Source organism: Marmota monax, unplaced genomic scaffold, assembly GCF_021218885.2.
Source record: "Marmota monax isolate L192 unplaced genomic scaffold, Marmota_monax_Labrador192_F-V1.1 WCK01_AAM20220418_F8-fsc00146, whole genome shotgun sequence".
In the NCBI taxonomy this organism is placed as follows: Eukaryota; Metazoa; Chordata; class Mammalia; order Rodentia; family Sciuridae; genus Marmota; species Marmota monax.
This window is the reverse complement of record NW_026694096.1, coordinates 1835828-1857263: the sequence shown is the minus strand read 5'-3', so window position 1 is coordinate 1857263 and position 21436 is coordinate 1835828. Positions and strand designations below refer to the sequence as shown.

Below are 21436 nucleotides of genomic sequence, written 5' to 3'. Positions count from 1 at the left end.
GTTATCATAGTGTTTTTCTATTTATCACATAATGCTGTGCTTAGTGGGGCGCGGGGGACTCATGGGCTGAGTGCAGACCTTTGCAGGCTGATGGCTTTGTCCCATCGGTCCTACTTGGCGCTTGGCTCCTTGTGTCCACCCCCAGCTTGCTCTGGCTCTGTACTGTGGGTGGAGTGCAGCAGAGACACAGGCAGCTAAGAAACAATTCCAGGAGGTGGGGGACATCAGGACCTGGAAGGCAGGCATGACAGGCTCCAAGACACTGGTACATGCTCATTGTCCCATTGAACTTCACTTATGAAATATAAATTCAAAAGTAGAATTATTAGAATTTCAAGATGGCAACTACAGAGCATCCAACCTCAAGTGAGGTGACCCTTCTGAGCATGGGTCTCACCATTACACTGTCCATATGCTCACCAATCCAGCCCATTTGGGGAGTGAGAGTTTTGTGCAGGCAAGTACAAGAGGCCTCCCTGAGGAGAAAGCATATGGGTCACAGTTGATGGCAAAGAGGTAATCATGCCAAGGTCTGGGAAAAATGGTTCTAGCAGGAGGAATATCAGATACATAGTAGCTGAGATGGTAGGAGGTTGGGCAAATTGGAAGTGCAGAAAGGTCATCATGGCTAGAGTCTAGTCAGTGAAGGGAGAGACTGGGGAGTGGAAGGATGTGAGGCTAGGTGGAGCCAGTTAACAATGTGTGTGGTTATATCCAATGTATTCTGTACAATACAGTAATGCATGCCTGTTATAAGTGCAAACTTGGTCTAGGAGACTGAAAACTCTTTATGTATTTGACTGATTTTATTTCATTTGCACTTTGAAATATTTGTTGAAAACCATTGTAATGTAGTATTCTCAAACTGTGCTTTTGTTATTACTTTGGTAAGAAAAATGCACAAAAGATTTCATATCTCCTTCCCATCTTTCTGCTTCTGAATAAATTAGTTTTGCTTACATTGACATAACCATGCATTTTTGAAGTTATCATATGAGTTGATGTCAAGGTCATATTCAATGTAGTAACATTTAAGATACAGCTGCTGTTTACAAAATATGATGTACTTTTTACTCAATGCTAAAGGTACTCTAAGTCAATTTCCCAATGTGTCCCATCTATAATTTATCCCTACTTTTACCCTGTCTAGTAGGTAAATTATTTTCTTTTAATGTACAAACATGGTCTGACATTGCCCTGTTAAAAAGACTTCATAGACTACATTTGCTCTGTTATGGGTAACTTGACTGCAACGGGTCTTGGACTGTGTTCATCATGTAATTCATACTCTAGCCCTTTATGCTCTTTTTTCATATTTTTTATTATTAGTTGTTCAAAACATTACATAGTTCTTGACATATCATATTTCATACATTTGATTCAAGTGGATTATGAACTCCCATTTTTACCCCATATACAGATTGCAGAATCACATCGGTTACACATCCACTTTTTTACATATTGCCATACTAGTGTCTGTTGTATTCTGCTGCCTTTCCTATCCTCTACTATCCCCCTCCCCTCCCCTCCCCTCCCATCTTCTCTCTCTACCCCATCTACTGTAATTCATTTCTCCCCCTTGTTTTTTTCCCTTTCCCCTCACTTTCTCTTATATGTAATTTTGTGTAACAATGAGGGTCTCCTTCCATTTCCATGCAATTTCCCTTCTCTCTCCCTTTCCCTCCCACCTCTCATCCATGTTTAATGTTAATCTTCTTCTCATGCTCTTCCTCCCTGCTCTGTTCTGCAGATTATGCTAAGTGAAGCTAGCCAATCCCTAAAAAACAAATGCCAAATGTCTTCTTTGTTATGCTCTTCTTAGTTCTGGACAAACCTTGGATGTTCTTGCCAATCAGACTTTTAAAAAGCCATTTTTTCAATTTAGAATAATTTCTTCTCCATTCTCATTTCCAGCCTTCTTTCCTATGCATGGCTTTTTACAGACCAGTTCATATACCAACTCCTGCAAAAAAGCCTTCTTAAGTCCCTTTGATGCTAATTTGACTATTTGTGCTCTCCTGTCTCCTTGCCCACACATACCATATATGTATGTAATATGTGTGCATGTGCATATGTGTGAATGCGTGTGTGTGTGTGTGTGTGTGCTTTTGTTCTTATCAAATTCTATATTATAGAGAAATTTTCACTGGATTGTGAATCAATAATTTTGTTTTTCAAAAACAAGTTTGAAAAAATTTGTTTTTCAAAAAAAACAATAATTTTGTTTTTCAAAACATTCTTGAGAATGTCAGTAGACTATCTTCATGCTGTCCTTAACTACTCACAAATGTGAGCAAGACCAAATTTCTCTTCTTTGCAGGCAAGGTCATATGGTTTTAGTTTTCAGTCATTTATTCATTACTAATGTAGGGTCTTCGACTCAGTAGGGTCTTCCCTTAATGTCCTCTGTGGTCATACCCCATAGCTGAACTACCTTTTACTTTTGTCGATTTATCCATGTTGAGCCATCTACTAGTTTGTGTCTGATTATCACTCTTAAATATTTCCTATTTTATGCAGTTGGTTTTTCTTTTCTTACAGAATCAGAAGAGACATGACCTAGCAACAATACTAGTTGTTAGGATAGCTAGTTGTTAGGATAGCTAGTTGTTAGGATAGCTAGTTATTGGCAGATCTTCACTTAATTAACCTGTTACAGTTTGGTCAGATAACATGATACTGTTTTTACTTCTTTCTCTCTCCCTCCCTCTCTTTGGAAGAAGCGATCAGGTTTTTTTCTGGAAAGTCAACCTACATATCAGCTCTGGAAGGCTGGGCACTACACCGTGGTGTATTTCCCAGAGAAAGACATCACTATTCTTTGGGATAAGAAGACAACTATCCACATCAAAGTTGGGCCACAGTGGAAGGTCAGTCAAGCAAATCTTTAAAAAAGATACAGGAAGTGAAATTACATTTACTTGTTGATGTTTGGAAATAAAAATGATTGATGTTTTCCTTTAAAAACTAGGTTGTATTTTCAAAATTACTAATCATCTTCTGTGAAGAAGAACTTCATTAACCAAGGTGCAGTGCTCGTGTATGGTTATTTTTGACTTTACCTTACAGTATCTGTTTTCCAAGGTTACTTAAGTCAGCTGCTTTCTTCCCTCTCCCTTCAGTTTGGTTATGTGATTTGTTTGTAATGCAATTAGATTCATTTGTTACAATCTATTTTCTATATGGTGCTACAAACTCTGAATATCTCCATAAGTTTACACACAGTAAAATTATAATAAAATATTATTAAATTACTCTATGGTTCTATGGATTTTGACCAATGCATGGAGGCTGGATCCACCATCACAGTTCTATGTCTTTTCAACCCTTACCCCTACCTGCAAAGTCCTGGGCAAGCACCATTCTATTTTCCATGGCTATAGTTCTTTTATTCCCAAATATAATATGAATAGAATTGTTCAGTTGGTAGCTTTTAGAGTTTGGCTTCTTTGACTTGACAAAAATATATTAAGATTCATCTGTACTGTGTGAATTAATAGTTTGTTCCTTTAAAGTGCTGAATAGTATTTTGTTGTATGAATGTACCACAGTTTGTTTATCTATTCATGGTTGAAGATTCAATCTGATTGCTTATAATTTTTGTGATTTATGGTTTTTTTTGTTTTTGTTTTTTTGGTACTGGGGACTGAACTCAGGTGTACTTGACCACTGAGCCACATCCCCAGCCCCATTTTGTATTTTATTTAGAGACGAGGTCTCACTGAGTTGCTTAGCATCTCGCCACTGCTGAGGCTGGCTTTGAACTTGTGGTTCCCCGGCATCAGCCTCATGAGCTGCTGGGATTACAGCTGTGTGCCACCACTCCCAGCAATTTATGTTTTTAAGTAGTTTTACAAGTCATTGTCTGTTAATTATTTTTATTAAACTTATTAAATTTTAATTTAAAATATTAAAATTTGACTATATAATTTAAATTCATATTTTAAAGATTTTTTTTTAAGCATTGATATATCTAAAAACATCCCATTAGTTTGAAATTGAGATGCATGAATATAATCTGTGTCAAGTTAAAAAAAAGTTGGGATGGCAATATCATACTCTCATAGAAATATAAGAAAGAGGGGCTGGGATTGTGGCTCAGTGGTAGAGTACTCACCTGGCATGTGTGGGGGCTCTGGGTTGCATCCTCAGCACCACATAAAAATAAATGAACGGAATAAAGTTATTGTGTCCAATTACAACTAAAAAATAAATATTTAAACAAATTAAAAAATATAAGAAAGATACATCTGAAAAAATGTTTAATATGCTTATATTTGATGTTATTTTATATTAAAGCCATAGTCTTTCTATTTTAAGGGGGATAAATCCCCAAGACCTGTTCCTAGCATTGCTCAAATATTGCATATCTTTCATTGATTTGACATATCTCTAGTGGTTGCCATCTTTCTTCAACTCACTTCTCTGCATTCTTCTTTATGTATTTTCCTTTCCCTGCTTTTTGGAAACAAATTATTTGTCTTCCTCCCTCTTACTGCTGCCTCAGTTTTTAGATGAACTTTAGATAGAGGTGGTTTCTGAGAATAGAGGCTCCAGGGTAGTAAGTGGCCCTTGATGGTGACACTAGGGTTAGCAGCTTTGCTGGAGATAAGGACAGTCTACTGCACCATTAACAAAGGGCTGAACAAAGAGTTCAACAAGTTTAAATTCAAGGTTTTAAGGAAGAGTTTCATTGTTTTGGACCATCATCCACATCCTTCTCCTTTATAGTCTTTTAAGAAAATTCAGTAGATATTATTGGTATAAACAGCCCACATGGGTATTAAAATACCACTTTATGACTCATAACAACCTAAGTTATCTTCATTGTTTTAATGTTTATACTGTTACCAAATTTTAAACATATCAGTCAGTGGGCCCTTCATCATTAAAAGATTTATATTTGTATATAAATTATATATGTATACACACATCTTCTTGGATGTGTATGTATAAATGTGTATATATTATGTAATGTATGATTATATTTTAAAAATTTGTTATTAATAGTATCAATGCTAAGATGCTGGCAAGTATAGATAGATGAGATTGGGAGGCTGATAAAATATTTTTGAGAATTTAAATTAATTTCAAATATAACTAAATAGGTATGAAAATTCACTTTCTTCAAAACATTTATTTTTAAATTATTTTTATGTAAGTCATACGTATATTTTAAATGTTTCATGTTTTAGTGACTATGAATCCTCAAATGTTAAAATAAATATAAAATATTTCATGATAATTTTCTTTTACTTTAGAACAAACTATCAGGGTTGTGTGGAAACTTTGACAAATGTACTTCAAATGATATGACCACATCTAATAACTTGGAAGTGCGAAATGCTCAGGTGTTTGGAGATAGTTGGGCATTAGGACAGGTGAGTTGAATGTATATTTATTTTAGAATAAAATAAAAATTTTTAGAAATTTTTAGGAGGACATTTTCTTTTCAGAAGAAAATTTAGATTTTTTTTACATATTTTTTATAGTAATTTGTGGTTAATGAACTTTCATATTTATCTTCTAATATAATTCTTATGACAAACTTATAATGCAAAAGCTATTGTCTCCATAAATGAGGACATCAGTGTAACAGCATGGCCTGAGCAGCTTGCTCATTTAACTGCAGCTTAGTGCTCATCGATCAGCTTTTTCCCATCTCTCTCTCCACCCTAAGTTCATTCACTAAGTTTTATTTAGCATAGTGTTTTCCATTGTATACAGACACAGAGTATGAATAAAACTCAGCTCCCCTTAAGGAATTTAGAGTCTAATTAGTAGGTCAAGTAGAAAAATTAAGAAAAAAATATACTGAGGTAGATGCTTTGATAGAAGTGCATACAACATGGAGATCAGATGGTCCAGGGCAGAGTCCTACAGAAGGTACCATGAAAATGAATTCTTTAAATTTATGGAGTTGAAGATGTGAAGTTTATGAGAAAGAACATAACAGGAAAAGGAAGGAGCAGGTGCCTGTAAGGCTGGAGAGTATGATACATAAAATTAATTTCAAAATCTCAAGGTGGTTGTAGTTGAAATAGAGAATGTCTAGATTGCAAGTACAGATCTGCAAAAAGAGGGGCAGGGGACTCTATATTCCGGCTAGAAACATTGTCAGTCAATATTGAGAAAGTACTTGTTCAAGAACACTGAAGATGAGAACCACCAGCCTCTGATGAAAGACTGCATTAGGAAGGATGGATTTGGGGGGCTCAAGAAACATTCCTACCTTGTGGCTTTGAAATAACAGATGCTGTTGTTCTTCCCTGAAGCAGGGCATAGAGGAAGTGGGGGCTTATATGGAGATAAGTGCAGTTTAATTTGTGTCTAGAGAGAAGAAGACCAGGAGGTACTTAGGTAGAAATGTCCCGTTTCAAAATTCAGGAATGAGATCTGGGATGGAAACAGGGATTTGGTAGTTGCTAGTATATTCATATTGTTGAAGTGAGGATATGTATAGAATGAGAAAAATAGAGGTTTGAGGATTAAACTTTGTTAAGAGGGGAAGGAAACTGTCTCAGGGCAATTTCAGGCAGTTAGATTTGATAGAGGCTAAATTGCCCAGTGTATGGGAGGTGAGCCTACACACCTGAGAACATAAAATTCCTCAGAGCATGGTCAATGACAAAAAAAAAAAAAAAAAAAAAAGAGGTAAAAGTGAACAAGGTCTATGCTTATAGAATTTGTCATGTAAATGTTGCATTTAAGAAAAATTAAAGTTATCCTACTCTTTCTAATAATGTTATTATTTTAAATTCTTGTTCAATTATTTAAAAAAATAAAACATTCTAATAACCAATAGTATATATGGATAAGGGCTGGTGCTGTAGGTAGAGCCTGTCTAAAAGAATGGGATACATTGACTGCCCATGTCATGAATGGAATCAAGTTACTTTGGTTTCAACTTGAGAATCACTTCTTGAAAAACTTCTCTTTCTTCCTTAAAATGTTTCAACAGTGCGAAGATCCAAGTGAAACCATAAAACCCTGTGAGGCACATCAAAACAAATTTCCTTATGCCAAGAAAGAGTGCTCCATTTTGTACAGTGATGTTTTTGCTCCCTGTCGCAATGTGGTAAGTGAATACTTAACTAAAATCTCAAATTTAAAGAGGTACCATGGTATTTCTAATATAGAGATGAATGGGACAGATAAGTTAGCTATTCATCAGCTTTTCAGATGTACTTCCTAACTTATCTCTTAGTGTGTTTTTCTGAAGAAGTGATGCTAAATGTTGATTTGCCTTTTCTTGCACTACAGCTCATTTAACAGCATGCATTTATGCATAATATTTGTTATAATCTGTTCTAGTTCATTAAATATTATTTTACACAGCATTTTCTGAGCAGGAGTATCAATTTTATATCTGTCTATGGAAAATAACATCAAATGGTTTTAGAAGCACCTTTTAAGATGGAGTATAATTTCTTCAGAAATTTCTAAACTTCTTCCCTGCATAATAATTTTAGGTCCCATTAGAAGTTTAAAAAGAAGTTTCATACATTTGTAAAAATCAAGCAACATTTCTGTTGCAAAACCCACATGCTAGCTGTCTCAAGGAAGGCACTTGTGTGATTTTTGAGTTGTGAGCTGAGTTAGCTGCTCTTCTTTCAGAACATCATTTTTACTTGAAAGAACAAATGATAGACAAATTTGGTTAATCAGACAAGGATATTTGACAGATATTTTCTTGAAAATAAGTGAAACAAGTCTGTGGCTTCAAGGAAAATATCTGATGGTATTTGTTGTCCTTAATAATATTTGAGGTGGAAAACAGAATTTTGTAAAGCTTGAATCCACTGCTGTGGGTTTATTATATTTTTGTTAGCTACTTAACAATTACAATGAAAATAAAACAATTAAGTAAATAGGAAAAAATTTAAAGAAATTGTCGTTGTCTTTTGTGGTCACTAGGATGTTGCCTAAAAGGAAGATAAAAAGAAAAAAAAATCACGTAAAAATACAAATGTAAGTTGTTGAATATGCACTTTTTAAAAAACCAGGCAAATATGCCAATAATGAAACAATAAACTTCCAAAAATAATAATATAAGATCTTAATATGTTATATTGTAGATGGTGTAATTATACTTGCTATTCTTATTACTTGTCTTCTAGTTCTTTGATATGACATTTGCCTAATAATTCTTTTCTCCTTTTGGCAACATGGAAATGTGAGATAATGAGAACTCTAGGTGGCAGTGTTAAGCTTATAATGCCAATCTTAAAAATGTACCAGTTTTCTTTTGAGTTTTAATCAGAGCACTTATTGAAATTATGTCATGTTCCACTTCATCTTCAGATTGATGTTACTTCTTTTGCCAAAAATTGCCATGAAGACACGTGCAACTGTAATCTTGGTGGGGACTGTGAATGTTTATGCACTAATGTAGCAGCCTATGCTTATAAGTGCTGTCAGGAAGGGGTGTCTGTCTCCTGGAGATCCTCCACGGTGTGCTGTGAGTACCCTACTTGGAACGTGGTCAGGGAGAAAAGTTTAGTAAGTTCTATCTTAGTTGTTTTATCATAGAACTAATTCCATGGAACTCATGGAAATGGAATTAATTTTAGATAACCCAACTTTTATATTCGTTTGACAATCACAAATTACCACAGCAGAAATTTGAGATAATGTTTCTGTTGTGTTTGACTGCTGTCTCTGCAACATTTGAAGTATGAATTAGATCTCATTCTCAGAGAAATTGTTTATGATTTATGATTTCAGTTCCCTTACACCTGTGAAATGTCACTATTCTGATCATAAGAAACATGTTTTTTACCAAATGTGGTTTTTAATCTTTGATTTTTGTATTAATGCTTTAGAGTTATATGTAATATTGGGGTTTATTTGGACATAATTATACAAGTATAGAGTATGTTTTGTGAAACTCTAATTTGCTTTCCAATTTGACTACTTTATTTACTTGTGAAGGTTGTTAGCTATCTGAATAGATTATCATTTGAACAGCTGTAGCTGAAGTTTCTATATTGTTAGGTGCATTTGCCTACCTTTAAAATAATCTTATGAACTTTAGTTAATTACAACATATCACCTTAAGGAACCCTCTTCACTCAGAGGAAATTCCTAAATAATTATGTCATTCTATGATCTTTCTTGTGGCTATTGATAAACAAATGGCCATATAGGTTAAATGATCAGTTTCTTATAGTGTAACACTTATTCTTCTTTCCCTTTTAGCACTTGATTGTGAATACTACAATGAAGGTATGTGACATTTTAATAAAGAATATCACTATATTTTTCTATTAGATATATTTTTAGATTAAAACTTTTTTAAACAATTTGTACAGTGAACTCAGTATAAATAGTTAATAATTTGGCATATAACCTTATAAGACTTTAAATTTCAAAATTTATCTAAATTTCTGAGTATTCATGTTAAAATTTAACCCTGAAAAATAATGAAACAGTACATAGCTTAAGTTCTCAGGACTAAGAGATTTTCAACAAATAGTTTTTGGATAATATAAATAAATAAGTAGAGCTGATTCTTTTCTTTTTTTTTTAAGAGAGGGAGGGAGGGAGAGAGAGAGAGAGAGAATGAGAATTTCAATATTTATTTTTCAGTTTTTGGCGGATACAATATCTTTGTTTGTATGTGGTGCTGAGGATCGAACCCAGGCAGCACGCACGCCAGGCGAGCGCGCTACCGCTTCAGCCACATCCTCAGCCCCTGATTCTTTTCTTAAATAAAAAGAATAAAAGGCATACACCAAATACATACCTTTAACCACTATGTATAAATATGGACATTATTTAAAAATCTTCAAATTTCATTTTTAATCGACAATAATTATGTGTGTGTGTATACATATTTATAGTATACAGTGTGGTGCTTTGATACATGTCTACATTGTGGAAAGATAAAATCAGTCCAAATGGCATATTCATCACTTCAATATTTATCATTTCTTTGTGGTGTGAACATTTTAAATCCCTTCTTTAATCTTTGCAGCCTTAAAAAATCGCAGCAAATTCTGTCATTCGTAACAACATGGGTGAATCTAGAGGATATTATGCTAAGTAAAATAAGCCAGCCAGAGAGAGAAATACCATATGATCTCATTCATATGTGAAATCTAAAATAGTCAAACTCAGAACTAGAAAGCAAAATGGTGTTTATCAGAGCTGTGCGGTAAGGGGTGAATGAGGAAGGCAAGAGATATATATTGGTCCAGACTACAAAGTTTCAGTTAGATAGGAAGGATAAATTCTGGTGATCAAATGCACAGCATAAGACTAGGACTGTAATCCATTTTTTTATTTTGTTGCAGAAATCAAACACAATATTAATGTGATGATAACATAAAGAATTTATTTTACCACCACTGTAGGAAAACATAATAATTTACTTACCCCAGAATGGAAACTTATTGATAGAATGATAATGAAAATCTAGCCTTACCAAACATCCTGATTAATGATGAGAATCTGAGAGGGTGTTCTGCCTAAAGCTAAGACATAGAAGTAAGAAGAGACAGAATTATATCCTCAGTGAAAATGCCAGAAGATAGCAGAGTAGGAGTCTGCTTCTTGTCAAACCTATTTAATTAAATAGCCACCAAAACCTAATACAGACAAGTGAGATGGTTTAGGGAAGGTACATTTTGTCAACTGGACAAACTCTGAACTCACAATGGATGGATGGGTAAGTTAACATGGTAGTTACAGAGAAGTTGAATCAAGCAACCAGTCTGTGGCGCTTTGGATGACTTTTGAGCCAGGGAGGGATCTATCAACTATAAATGTCTAATGAAGGTTAGATAGATACATTTGCAGAAATAGAGATCATGAGTTAAAAATAAAAAGGGAATTTTAGCATTTGGTTGTTTTATTACATCTATGAAAGTTTGAAAGTTGAGGTGAATCTAATATTTAAAAAAAATCTGTAGTAGTTAAAGAAATTCTAACCAAAAATATTTCTTGTTCAAGATTTTAAACAGAAGCAGACACACAAATGCACACAAACACTGTATATTAGTCCTTTGGATTCCATGATTAAAATGAAATTGGGGAGGAGACATGGGAAAAATTGGAGGAATTTTGTTGGGCAAAGAGGAGGAAGAGTGGGGAGGGTGCATGGGGATAGGAAAGATGGTGGAAAGAGATGGACATCATTACCCTAGGTACATGTATGACTGCACATATGGTGTGACGCTACATTGTGTACAACCAGAGAAATGAAAAGTTGTGCTGCAATTGTGTACAATGAATAAAACAATAAAAATAAAATGGAATTGATTGCCTGTTAATGATAGCAACAGTAAAAATAGCAATAGATTTTGCTGTCTTAACTACTTTTTGTATATCATATAAACTTCCAAATATGTTATTATTTTATTACTAGCACTTTACAGAAGAGGAAATTGAGGCAGAAGAGATTAAATAGCTAAAAATGTGATTAGCTGGAACTTGTAAACAGTCTCACTTCAGAGCCAATGAGCCTGACCTCTGTGTACCTTGTGTAGTGTTGTAGGGATGAACACCATATACTTTAATCTCATGTTCTACATAATGTGCGCACACACTGACTTTAGAAAATGCTCCAGTAACTTCCTCACTGAAACATTCTTATCTCATACAACTCTGCTGTGAACGTCTCCATCTGTGCCTCTGTACTTTCTGACATTTCTTTGGCAGACCATTGGACACAAAGAGTCAGAATTTTCTTTGCATACTGAATCACTATTGCTTACTACTTGGTACATTTTGCCTTCTGTCAAGTCAGCTGCACTTCTAGTGATGGTTCTGTTTTCTAATATGCTAGAGAATTCTTTAAACCAGTTCTTCTAGTTCCATTTTAAACACCAGATTGATCATATCAGAAGGTGAACACTAGGCATTTGGCCTTCATGATAACACTGGTAGGCTCAGCGTAGTGCCAGGGGCACTGTGATCAAAGTAATAAAATGTAATCCATGTGTCATGTGGAATAAGAGTTTGTAAAAACATTGCAGTAGAGACAGATGATTAAAGGAGATTATAGAATTGTGGAGGCTCTTGATAATAATCATAAAAAGAAAGTGGTTTTGAATGACTATTCTTGATTTGTTTTATTCTAAACAATGTCACAGCTGTTTTGTAAACTTATCTACTTTTCTTCATAAACTTATCTACTTTTCTTAGGACATTAAGTACTGATCTTTCTTTATTTACCATATGGCAGCTACGATTATTAAGATAGTTATGTATTTAAGGGAAATTATAAAAACAATTATTCTGTGGAAGAAAAATTTTAAAATAGTAGGAGAATTCAGAGGTTACAGAAGAGATTACTTCAATAAGCCTAAGCACAAAGATTCTACATAATATATTCATGTTCATTATTATGGGATTTACTTACAATGTGAAGGTTTTATTATTGTTATTGTTGTAGGTGAGGAAGGACTTTGATATCCTGGTAAAATTGTTTTGCAAATTTTTAAAGTTTAGAATTATTTTATTAGATAGGATTGCTTATTGCTGTGTTTAAAGAATCACTGTAGGAATTTACTGCTTTTAGTAGATAGTGAAATTATATTCTTCCTGCAGAAAAAATAATGATAAGGTCAGTTACTTTTGTTTCTGAATTGGTGGTGAAAATGCATGAAAATATTCCAGAAGCAAGGTACCAATGAATGGGGAGTCAATTTTAAAGCATTAAGTTTTTATACAAATGGATTTCTTCCATGACAGTTGTCTCTTGGGGCTGCTGTAGTAGAGGCATCTGCAACAGGGTGAAAGGAGGTTTTGTTCAGCAGTCCATCTCCTTTCTCATTCTTCAATTGAGTGTCCTTGAGGGTGCTTCAAGCCCTCAAGTGACTGTTATATTTATGACTTCTTCATTTTGACTTGTATCTCATTATAACTTGTACATTTATGTACTTATTAATACATTATTTACATATTTACACAATCTGCATATTTATAAATTGAAGTACATTTGCATCTTGGGAGTTTAATGTTATTTTGCTCTTGTTATTCCTAGAAAATTAGTCATTAGGTAGTGAAAACATTTGGTCTAAATTTCTTTGGCTCTTTTATGTTTTGACTCACAATGTGACACTGTGTGTAATGTACATTTGTAATAAGGAGTTGAGTCCATTGCTGCAGGCTCTAGACACACTCTTCAGTGTAACTGTTCAGCCATGCCTTGGTGTGGGAACAGTTTTTCAAGTCCCCTTCTCTACTCAAATTATCTGAGTCCTCAGCAAGACTCTTGTTCTATGGTGTATGTTTCCCAGCTGTTCCATGGTGACATGTACCAGATGAAGTTAGTGAAAGGAACAACCCTTGAACATAAGTTGTCCTCAGAGTTTCTCCTCCTCTTGGTCTGCATGATAGAAATTTTGATCCTCATACTTGGATGACTACTTATCCCTTCAATCTAATTCCCTCTTGCCTTTCCTCAGGCCTGGTTTTCAGTCCTTAAGGAGAAAAACCCTGTTTACATCTGTTGAATTTTTTCCTTCTTCTTCAGGGTAGGCTGGGAAGGTAAAATTGTGCTTGAGATAAAAATGAGAGAAGTGGAAAGTGAAATATATCAAGAGTAATAACAATCTTTTATGATATAATCTAGTGCAGGTATATTGACATTTAAAATAACCTATAGCACACACAAGCATATACTCATGCACATATATCTGTTAAAAGTATACAGACAGTAATTATATAATTTAATATTTGATGATTGAGAAGATGCTTCAAAGTTTTATAATACTCAGTTATGTTAAGAATACTAAATGACATAGAAATTGGGGTGAAGTCAAACTGATTTCATCATAAAATATAATTACATTTTTTGAATAGCAATGAAATTATTTGTCACTGATAACTTATCTTTATAAGAAGAAGTTTGCAAAAAAATCACTCTTGAGTTTCAGGCTTGATTCTATATTAATTAGTTTTTAATGGTTTGAATATTTTCTTCCTTGTTGGGAACTATTTAAGTGCAATGGGAAATAGTAGTTTAAGTGTAAAGACCTTTGATTTCTTGATTGAACTCAGTCTTGCTTTCTCTTTTTTATAGATAAACCTCACTGGTGAAATTTAGTAATTCCCAGAGCAATAAAATGTTGTCTATTATGACTATGTATTCTTTAAATACATTGGCACTAAGGAGAGATGATTTTTGGAGGACTGTCATAATATGTGGCTGTTGATACAGTTAAACTTATTTTGTTTATTGAGGATAGATTAGAATCTTGAAATGTTAGAAATGGAAAGTCACCTAGACAAATTTCTTCATATAGGTGAGAAAATCTCAGGCTCAGAAAGCATAAGTCAATTGTCTATCCAATTCTGTTTGACATATACAGAGATAGAAACGTGCATGTATGTATTCGCACATACATGTATACATATTCATGTGTATTTACTGTATATCCCAGATTACATATTTGTAAATATGTATGATATATTCTAAAGTATATTATTGAAAAAAAGAGTTCAGTTATTTTATTAGGGATAAATTTTTAGTTGTTCAACATTTTTGGAGTTTTTTTGTTATTAAAACATTTTATTGAAATAATAAATTGAGATTATAAAACCCTATGCTAATTTGTAATTCTCCTACTTGTACTTATGTAGGGCTTGGAGAAGGACCATATATGCTGGCAAGTTATGGACAGAGTGGCCTTATTCTTGGTGCCAATATGACTAGTAGGAGCATTTTCTCTTTGCCAAGAAGTAGTATGCATGGCAACTTATTTTTTAATTTTATGATCACACCAGGCCTTTTTAAAGAGAAGGCATCATGTAAGTATAATTGAAAATATTAATTTAGTTTTCTATTTACAGGTTTTCATTATTCATTAAGCAAATAATTGAGAATTTTATATTTTGGATATTTTTCTAGCTTCTCTAAAGAGTACAAATATGACATTAACCCATGAAACACTATCTCTTTTGCATGTAAAATAATTTGTTTATCTAGTGGCATATTTTTCTTTTAACAGCAATTTGTTTTGAGTTTTTGGTGTCTAATAAAGCACAGCTTACATTTTTTTTTCAGTATTAATGACAGGACTTAATTTGAAATTTTTGAAAGTCCATCCACTAATTCCTGACATTTCAAGGATTTTAATGTCAGATCAAAGTAAAAGAAAAAATGTATTTGATATCAAAGAAGTTAAATAACAAGTGTATATATCAGAATGTAGACAGTCACTGAAATAGCACATGATTCTTAGCGAGTCTCATATGTCCTGGGTTATTAGAACCCGATCCTACATTTACTGGTTGCACTTGCAGGTCTGTACTTGGTATCTAGTTGACTGGTAGTAGGTTCCCTCTGGCCCAGTGATGCTAGACTATGTTGTTATTACTATGTACTTGACTTAGAACCACACATGGCATGTTGTTTAAGTTCATGAATAAATTTTTCAATGAGTGAGTCCAGTGAATCCAACTTAGTTTTACTTATTCCAAGAAGTCTTCCCAGTCTCCAGTTAGGATGAATTCTTTTAAAAAGGAAATTTTTGAAGCATCTGCCACTTTCTGAAGTTTTAATTTATGTTGGACACATTTTTTTTTCTCATACAAAAATTTCTCTTTTCTTTGAATCTTCCAGTGCTCACCAGAGGGACTTGTAGATTTTTACCACACAATAAGTGCCTTTGAAATAAAATTGAATATGATAGAGTTCTTCATTTTATGATTTACAATGACTAATGTTCTTGAGAGAAAAATCCAAATAATGTTTATTTCAGAAAATTAGTCAAATATATTAATTAAAAAAACTTTAATATGATAGATTTTACGAATATAAAGAAAAATTTTAAAGCACAAAAAGAATGTTCATTCCACAATATTTTGTAAAGCCTAATTGCTCATTAGTCATTCAATCATCTTTTTGGAAATAAACAATAATATTGGGTAAATAATCTTTTCTTGATGCAGAAAAATGTCTTGCAAGAACATCACTCATTAAGAATGCAGAATTATTGAAGTTTCTAAATTGATCTATTTCTCTGTTTTCTCACTGTTTTCTATCATCCAATCTACCTGTTTGTAGATTTAGTGCACTTAATAATGTTAAACTTGCAAATACAAATATACTTCCAGTTAATCATTTAGTTCCTTTTTGTAACTGTATATTCTGGAATCCTCGTTGATAGCTCTGTTTTCCTCCCAAAAGGCCTCATAAATTATTTGAAAAATACAAGTCACTCAAGATTGATTTTGGGGTGGAGAAAGCTATCATTGTTATTCACTGCATTTAAAATACTATGTTTTCATTTAGAGATCTCAGAATTCATTTCTGAAATATTTGAAATTGACAATATGTATGGCAGTTGCATGGTAGTATTTTTTCAAGTTTATAGGTACATTGTATCATGTACTTATCGTGTGCTTAGTGACCTGCCTCCTCCTGAGACTCCAAGGAGTTGTCAAAACACTGCTCTGTGTTTTACAGCTTTGGCACTTGTCTCCTTGGAATCTGCTGAAAGACCCAACTATTTTCTGTGTGTCCACAATGATGACACTCTTAGGTTGGAGCTGTGGGAAGCAAACTCAGCCTTTCATCGGAGAGCAACATTTTTCCACCATCAGAGCCTCTGGATTCCTGGTTACAGTGCATTTGAATTATACAGCAAGAAGGGCTTTTTCATCACATTCACAGACTCCAGTGTCAAAGCATCAAAATATGATGATTCTGAAGAATTCAAACAGTCAAGTAGCTTCAGCATAGAAGGTATGTTCCCAAGATCTCTGAAAATAGAATAGAGAATTTATAGTATGAAGAACACTTATTATTTTTTTATTTGTTGTTTTTAGATATACATGACAGTAGGGTGTATTTTGACATACTATATATACATGGGGTGCAACCCATTGCAATTTTGATCCCATTCTTGTGGTTGAACATGATGTGGAGTTACACTGGTTGTGTATTCATATGTAAGCATAGAAAAGTTATGTCTGATTCATTCTACTGTCTTTCCTATTCTCATTCCTTCTCCCTTCCCTTCATTCCCCTTTGTCTAATCAATGAACTTCTATACTTCCCCTCTATACCCTCCCTTGTTATGGGTTAGCATTCACATATCAGAAAGAACATGTGGCCTTTTTTTTTTTTGGGATTGGCTTATTTCACTTAGCAAGATACCCTCCAGTTCCATCCTTTTACCTGCAAATACCATAATTTCATTCTTCTTTATAGCTGAGTAATATTCCATTGTGTGTATGTGTGTATAATTAGTCAAATATCTCAATAAAAAACTTTAATTTGATATATTTTACAAATATAAAAATTTACAGCACATAACAAAAAAGGATGTTTATTCCACTTTTTTAAATCCATTCATCTATTGAAGGGCATCTAGGTTGGTTCCATAGCTTGGATATTGTGAATTAAGCTGCTATAAACATTGATGTGGCTTTGTCACTATGGTATGATGATTTTAAGTCCTTTGGGTATATACTGAGGAGTGGGATAACTGGGTCAAATACAGGTTTCATTCCAAATTTTCTAAGAAATATTCATACTGCTTTCCAAAGTGGTTGCACTAATTTGTAGTTCCATGACCCATGTATGAGTGTACCTTTTCCCCCACATCATCACTAACATTTATTGTTGCTTATATTCTTAATAATTGCCATTTTGACTGGAATGAGATGATATCTTAGTATAGTTTTGATTTGCATTTCTCTAATTGCTAGAGATGTTGAACATTTTTTCACATGTTTTTTGACATTTGTATTTCTTCTTCTGTTAAGCATCTGTTCAAATCCTTAGCCTATTTATTGGTTGTGTTATTTTTTTGGTGTTAAGTTTTTTGAGTTCTTTATATATCCTGGAGATTAATATTCTATCTGAGGTGCAGGTGATAAAGATTTTCTCCCATTCTGTAGGCTCTCTATTTACCTTTTTGATTGTTTTTAATGGTAGAATCTTTTTTTTTTGCTTTATATAAGTAGAGTTATATGTTGTTAAATAAGTTTCTTAATATAGCTATCCATCAGCTTATTCATCTGTATAACTGGAGAAATAAGAACAACCCTAAAGAAAAATTTATGGCTATTACCCCAAGTATTCTACAGTACTGTCTGGACTTTGGGATTAGAACTCACCATTTCTTGATGCCTGGTGTTAGTATCTACTTGTTACTTTTTCTTTCCTAGAAGGCAACTTCTGATTAGTTTCATTGTCAGTGATAGGGACAAGATGTTTATCTCTGTCTTTTGATTTCAAGGGTGTCTGGTTCTATTGACCTCTAGAGAATTTCCCTAGTTTAGCAAAAGCCGGATCTTGTTTCTGTAGAGCCTTACAGCAATTAAATTGCTAGAGGTCTATAAAAATTGAAAGAGTTTCAGAAAATAATCTCACTTCTTTATACAATATTTAAAAGTCATGTTCTGTTTTCAAAATCCAAGAGATTGATTCCACCTTAAGTCTCCCAAGCAAATTATTTCATCTTAACCAACTCAACCCCCAGAAGCAGTCTCAGAGGGAGAACCCCTTTCTATTTTGCATAAGTTCTTGCAAACCTCTCAAATCTTTGGATTAAAAAGAATTCAAATTGGCTTCAAAAGTTTGCCTATTGAATAGAGTACTTGTATTCCATCAAAGGTTCTAAGTCTGGTGGGAAGTTTTGCACGAATCTAGCTGCCAGAGTTCTACCCTGGTGAGGGTCTCTAAGCCAGGCAAAAGGAACTCCAAAACTTCTACCACTGGGATTCTTAGTTCTAGTTTGATAAAACAGAGGTCCAACAGGATAATTTTATTTCTTTTGTATAGGCAGCAAGAATTAACAGAAGCCTAGGGTCCTCAGTGAACCAGTGCCCCAAGGCTCAGGAAAATTGTCAAGGGCAGATGGTGTCTTATTTGTTCATGAAGCTGCACTTCAGCTGAGGGACCCCAAATGCAGTCCACTCTGGCTTCTGTACTCTAAGGCCACTGGCATTGCTTAGACAAATTTTCCTCTTTTAGGTGGGAGGGAGATGGAATCTGGGCTGTCCGGATAGTTCCTCTTTATCTCAGAATGGTACATTCTCAGAGCATTGTACACTTATTGTAATAACTGCAGGTGGGAGCCAGCTAAGGTCATCTGGGGACCTGGCCTTCTGTGGTGTGCTCTTGAGAAAAAGTCACTGGCATGCCTACACCTCATTGCATAGATCACATATGATCATTTTACTTGAATTTACTTAAAATTAAAAGTTGAAGTTTACCAGCCTTTGTTTTCCCTTTATTCTAGAAATTTATTCTATTAGAATCAGACCCAGCAGGCCTGCTTATGACTCAGAGAACTGCAGCTAATGGCATCATCAGAATTTCAGAAATTGATCTTTGTGGGTTTCCTAAACCTAGGAAACTCTGGTGGGATGCACTATCCTTTGTCTTAGGACTAATCCTCTCTCAGGATCCATGAGCCCAGGAACTTAAGATTAGTTTAGATGAATAGTCACTCTTCAAGAAGTCTTATTTTCTTTGCCATACTTGAATTTTGTATCCCAAGTCCATGAACCATACCAGTGTCTTGAATTTTCTCCCCTCTATGTTCTTTTGTTCAGAGATAATTTTGAACTACTACTGAGGGGCTTCTCTAGGATGTAAAAAGAGGAAGGTATTGGCAGTTTACAGGAGAAAAATCTTCAATCAGGGCAGGTGTTATAACTATAAAAATGTATTATTCAAATCCATTCATTTATTCTTTAATATTCAAATAATATCATGTACAAGGCGAGGTACTAAATTCTTACTCCAGGTTTGTGGTTATGACCCATGGGTTTGGTTTTGCCATTTTCCTAATTGTTTGAAGTTGGCAAGTCTCTTTGTGGCTTGAAGCCTTGATTTCTTCATTTTGAGATTGGAAATAATATGTACACAAAAGGGTTCTAGCAAGGATAAAATAGAATAATGGAAAAAAATTACTTTGCAAAAATTAAATTGCAAAAAAGTGGTGTCGGCACTTTATTCTGATATGAAAATCAGTTAAAACTCATTAAATGTAGAGAAAGGAAGATTTAGAACTTTCCTTCTTCCAACCCCTTCTTTTTAAAATTCTTTGGGAGATAGATTAATATTTAGATATGTCATCTGAGCAAGAAATGCTTTGGTCTTCAAGCCATCAAAATATTTTTATACAATAGCTTTGATGTCATAAACTATTAGTTTTTAAGCTGTGCGTTAAAAATGGATACAGTCTAAACCTTTTTTTCCCCAGAAATCCAGGCAGCAGTGCCTTACAGGAGGATGTGTGAATGGAGATATGAACCTTGTGCCTCTCCCTGTTTTAAAACATGCAGTGACCCTGAAGCATTAGCGTGTAAATTCCTTCCACCGTAAGTAATGTTTACCACTAAATAAGCAAATTCCAATATTTACAGTCCTCTGGTCTGAGTAAATTTTGTGTTAGATTTTAAAACATTCTCGTGAAAATTTATGTATGCAAAATATACTAATTTATTTATTTATTTTATTTTGATGAAAGACAATTGTTGAGGGTCTGTTATGTGTTAGGAATTCTTGCTGCCAGGGATACAGTATTAAACAGAATAGATAAAAGTGCCTGCCCTCATGAAGCCTGTGCATTATTAGGTTGAAGCAGAAAATAATCACAAGTGTTAAGTATATAATGAAACATATTGGTAGATTACAAGGTGTTATGGAGAAAAAAGAAAGGAAGGTGAGGGAGACAGAGTATAAGGTGTGTGCATGCGTTTGCTAGATTAACTTGGTGGTCAGGGAAGAATACACTGACAATGACATCTGGTCAGAGATGGGAAGGAAGCAAGGAATCTGATCTGAGAACAGTTCCTGGCATGGGAACATGTCTGGTGTATTTGAGAATTAACAAGGAGGACATTGTTGGAGCAAAGTGGATAGAATTGAGTTGTAGAAGAGACCACAGTGGTAGGCAAATCAGATGAGGCCTTGCAGTGTGTTGTAAGGACTTTGAGTAACACAGGAAGGCTTGATATATTTTGGACAGAAGGCTTGATATATTTTGGACAGGGGAAGCACAAGATCTATTTATATTTTTAAAAATTAGTTTGGCTGTTGTATTGTGAATGGGCTGATGGGGGCGGGAGGACAGGACAGGGAAGAACTGGTCAGTTACACAGACAACAGAAGAAGGGCATTTGACTAGGTTGGTAGCCTTGGGCAACAGTGAAGTGATGAGATTCTGGATGTAATTTAAATTTAGGGCCACAGGGGGTGCTGGTAGGTTTCATGTGAGTGAGGAGAGGAAGAAGAATTAAGGACTCAAATTTGGCCTCAGCATTTTTTGGGTAAAACCATATGTAGCTGCCACTTTTGTAGTCAAAATTGGTCAACTATTGGCAATTTCATATAATTTGATTTCATAGAACACTGTGTTGCCAGTTGCTGAGATAAGAACAATGTCAGGAGGAACAGCTTAGAGGAAAATTGTAGAATCTTCTTTTGAGGATATTGTATTTGAGACTGAAACTTGTTCATTGA

General features: G+C 34.2%; 1 protein-coding gene across 2 annotated transcripts in view; it reads left to right on the top strand.

Annotated features, from left to right (window-relative positions):
• Otogl (otogelin like) overlaps positions 1–21436 on the top strand; it is a 123711-nt gene that overhangs the window by 63647 nt on the left and 38628 nt on the right. For both annotated transcript variants that reach the window (XM_046465091.2, XM_046465090.2), the window contains 8 exons: positions 2721–2870; positions 5262–5381; positions 6962–7078; positions 8305–8461; positions 9202–9228; positions 14593–14760; positions 16421–16699; positions 20175–20292. In XM_046465091.2, the coding sequence (XP_046321047.1) occupies positions 2721–2870; positions 5262–5381; positions 6962–7078; positions 8305–8461; positions 9202–9228; positions 14593–14760; positions 16421–16699; positions 20175–20292 (1136 nt within the window). The remainder of the gene's footprint in view (positions 1–2720; positions 2871–5261; positions 5382–6961; positions 7079–8304; positions 8462–9201; positions 9229–14592; positions 14761–16420; positions 16700–20174; positions 20293–21436) is intronic.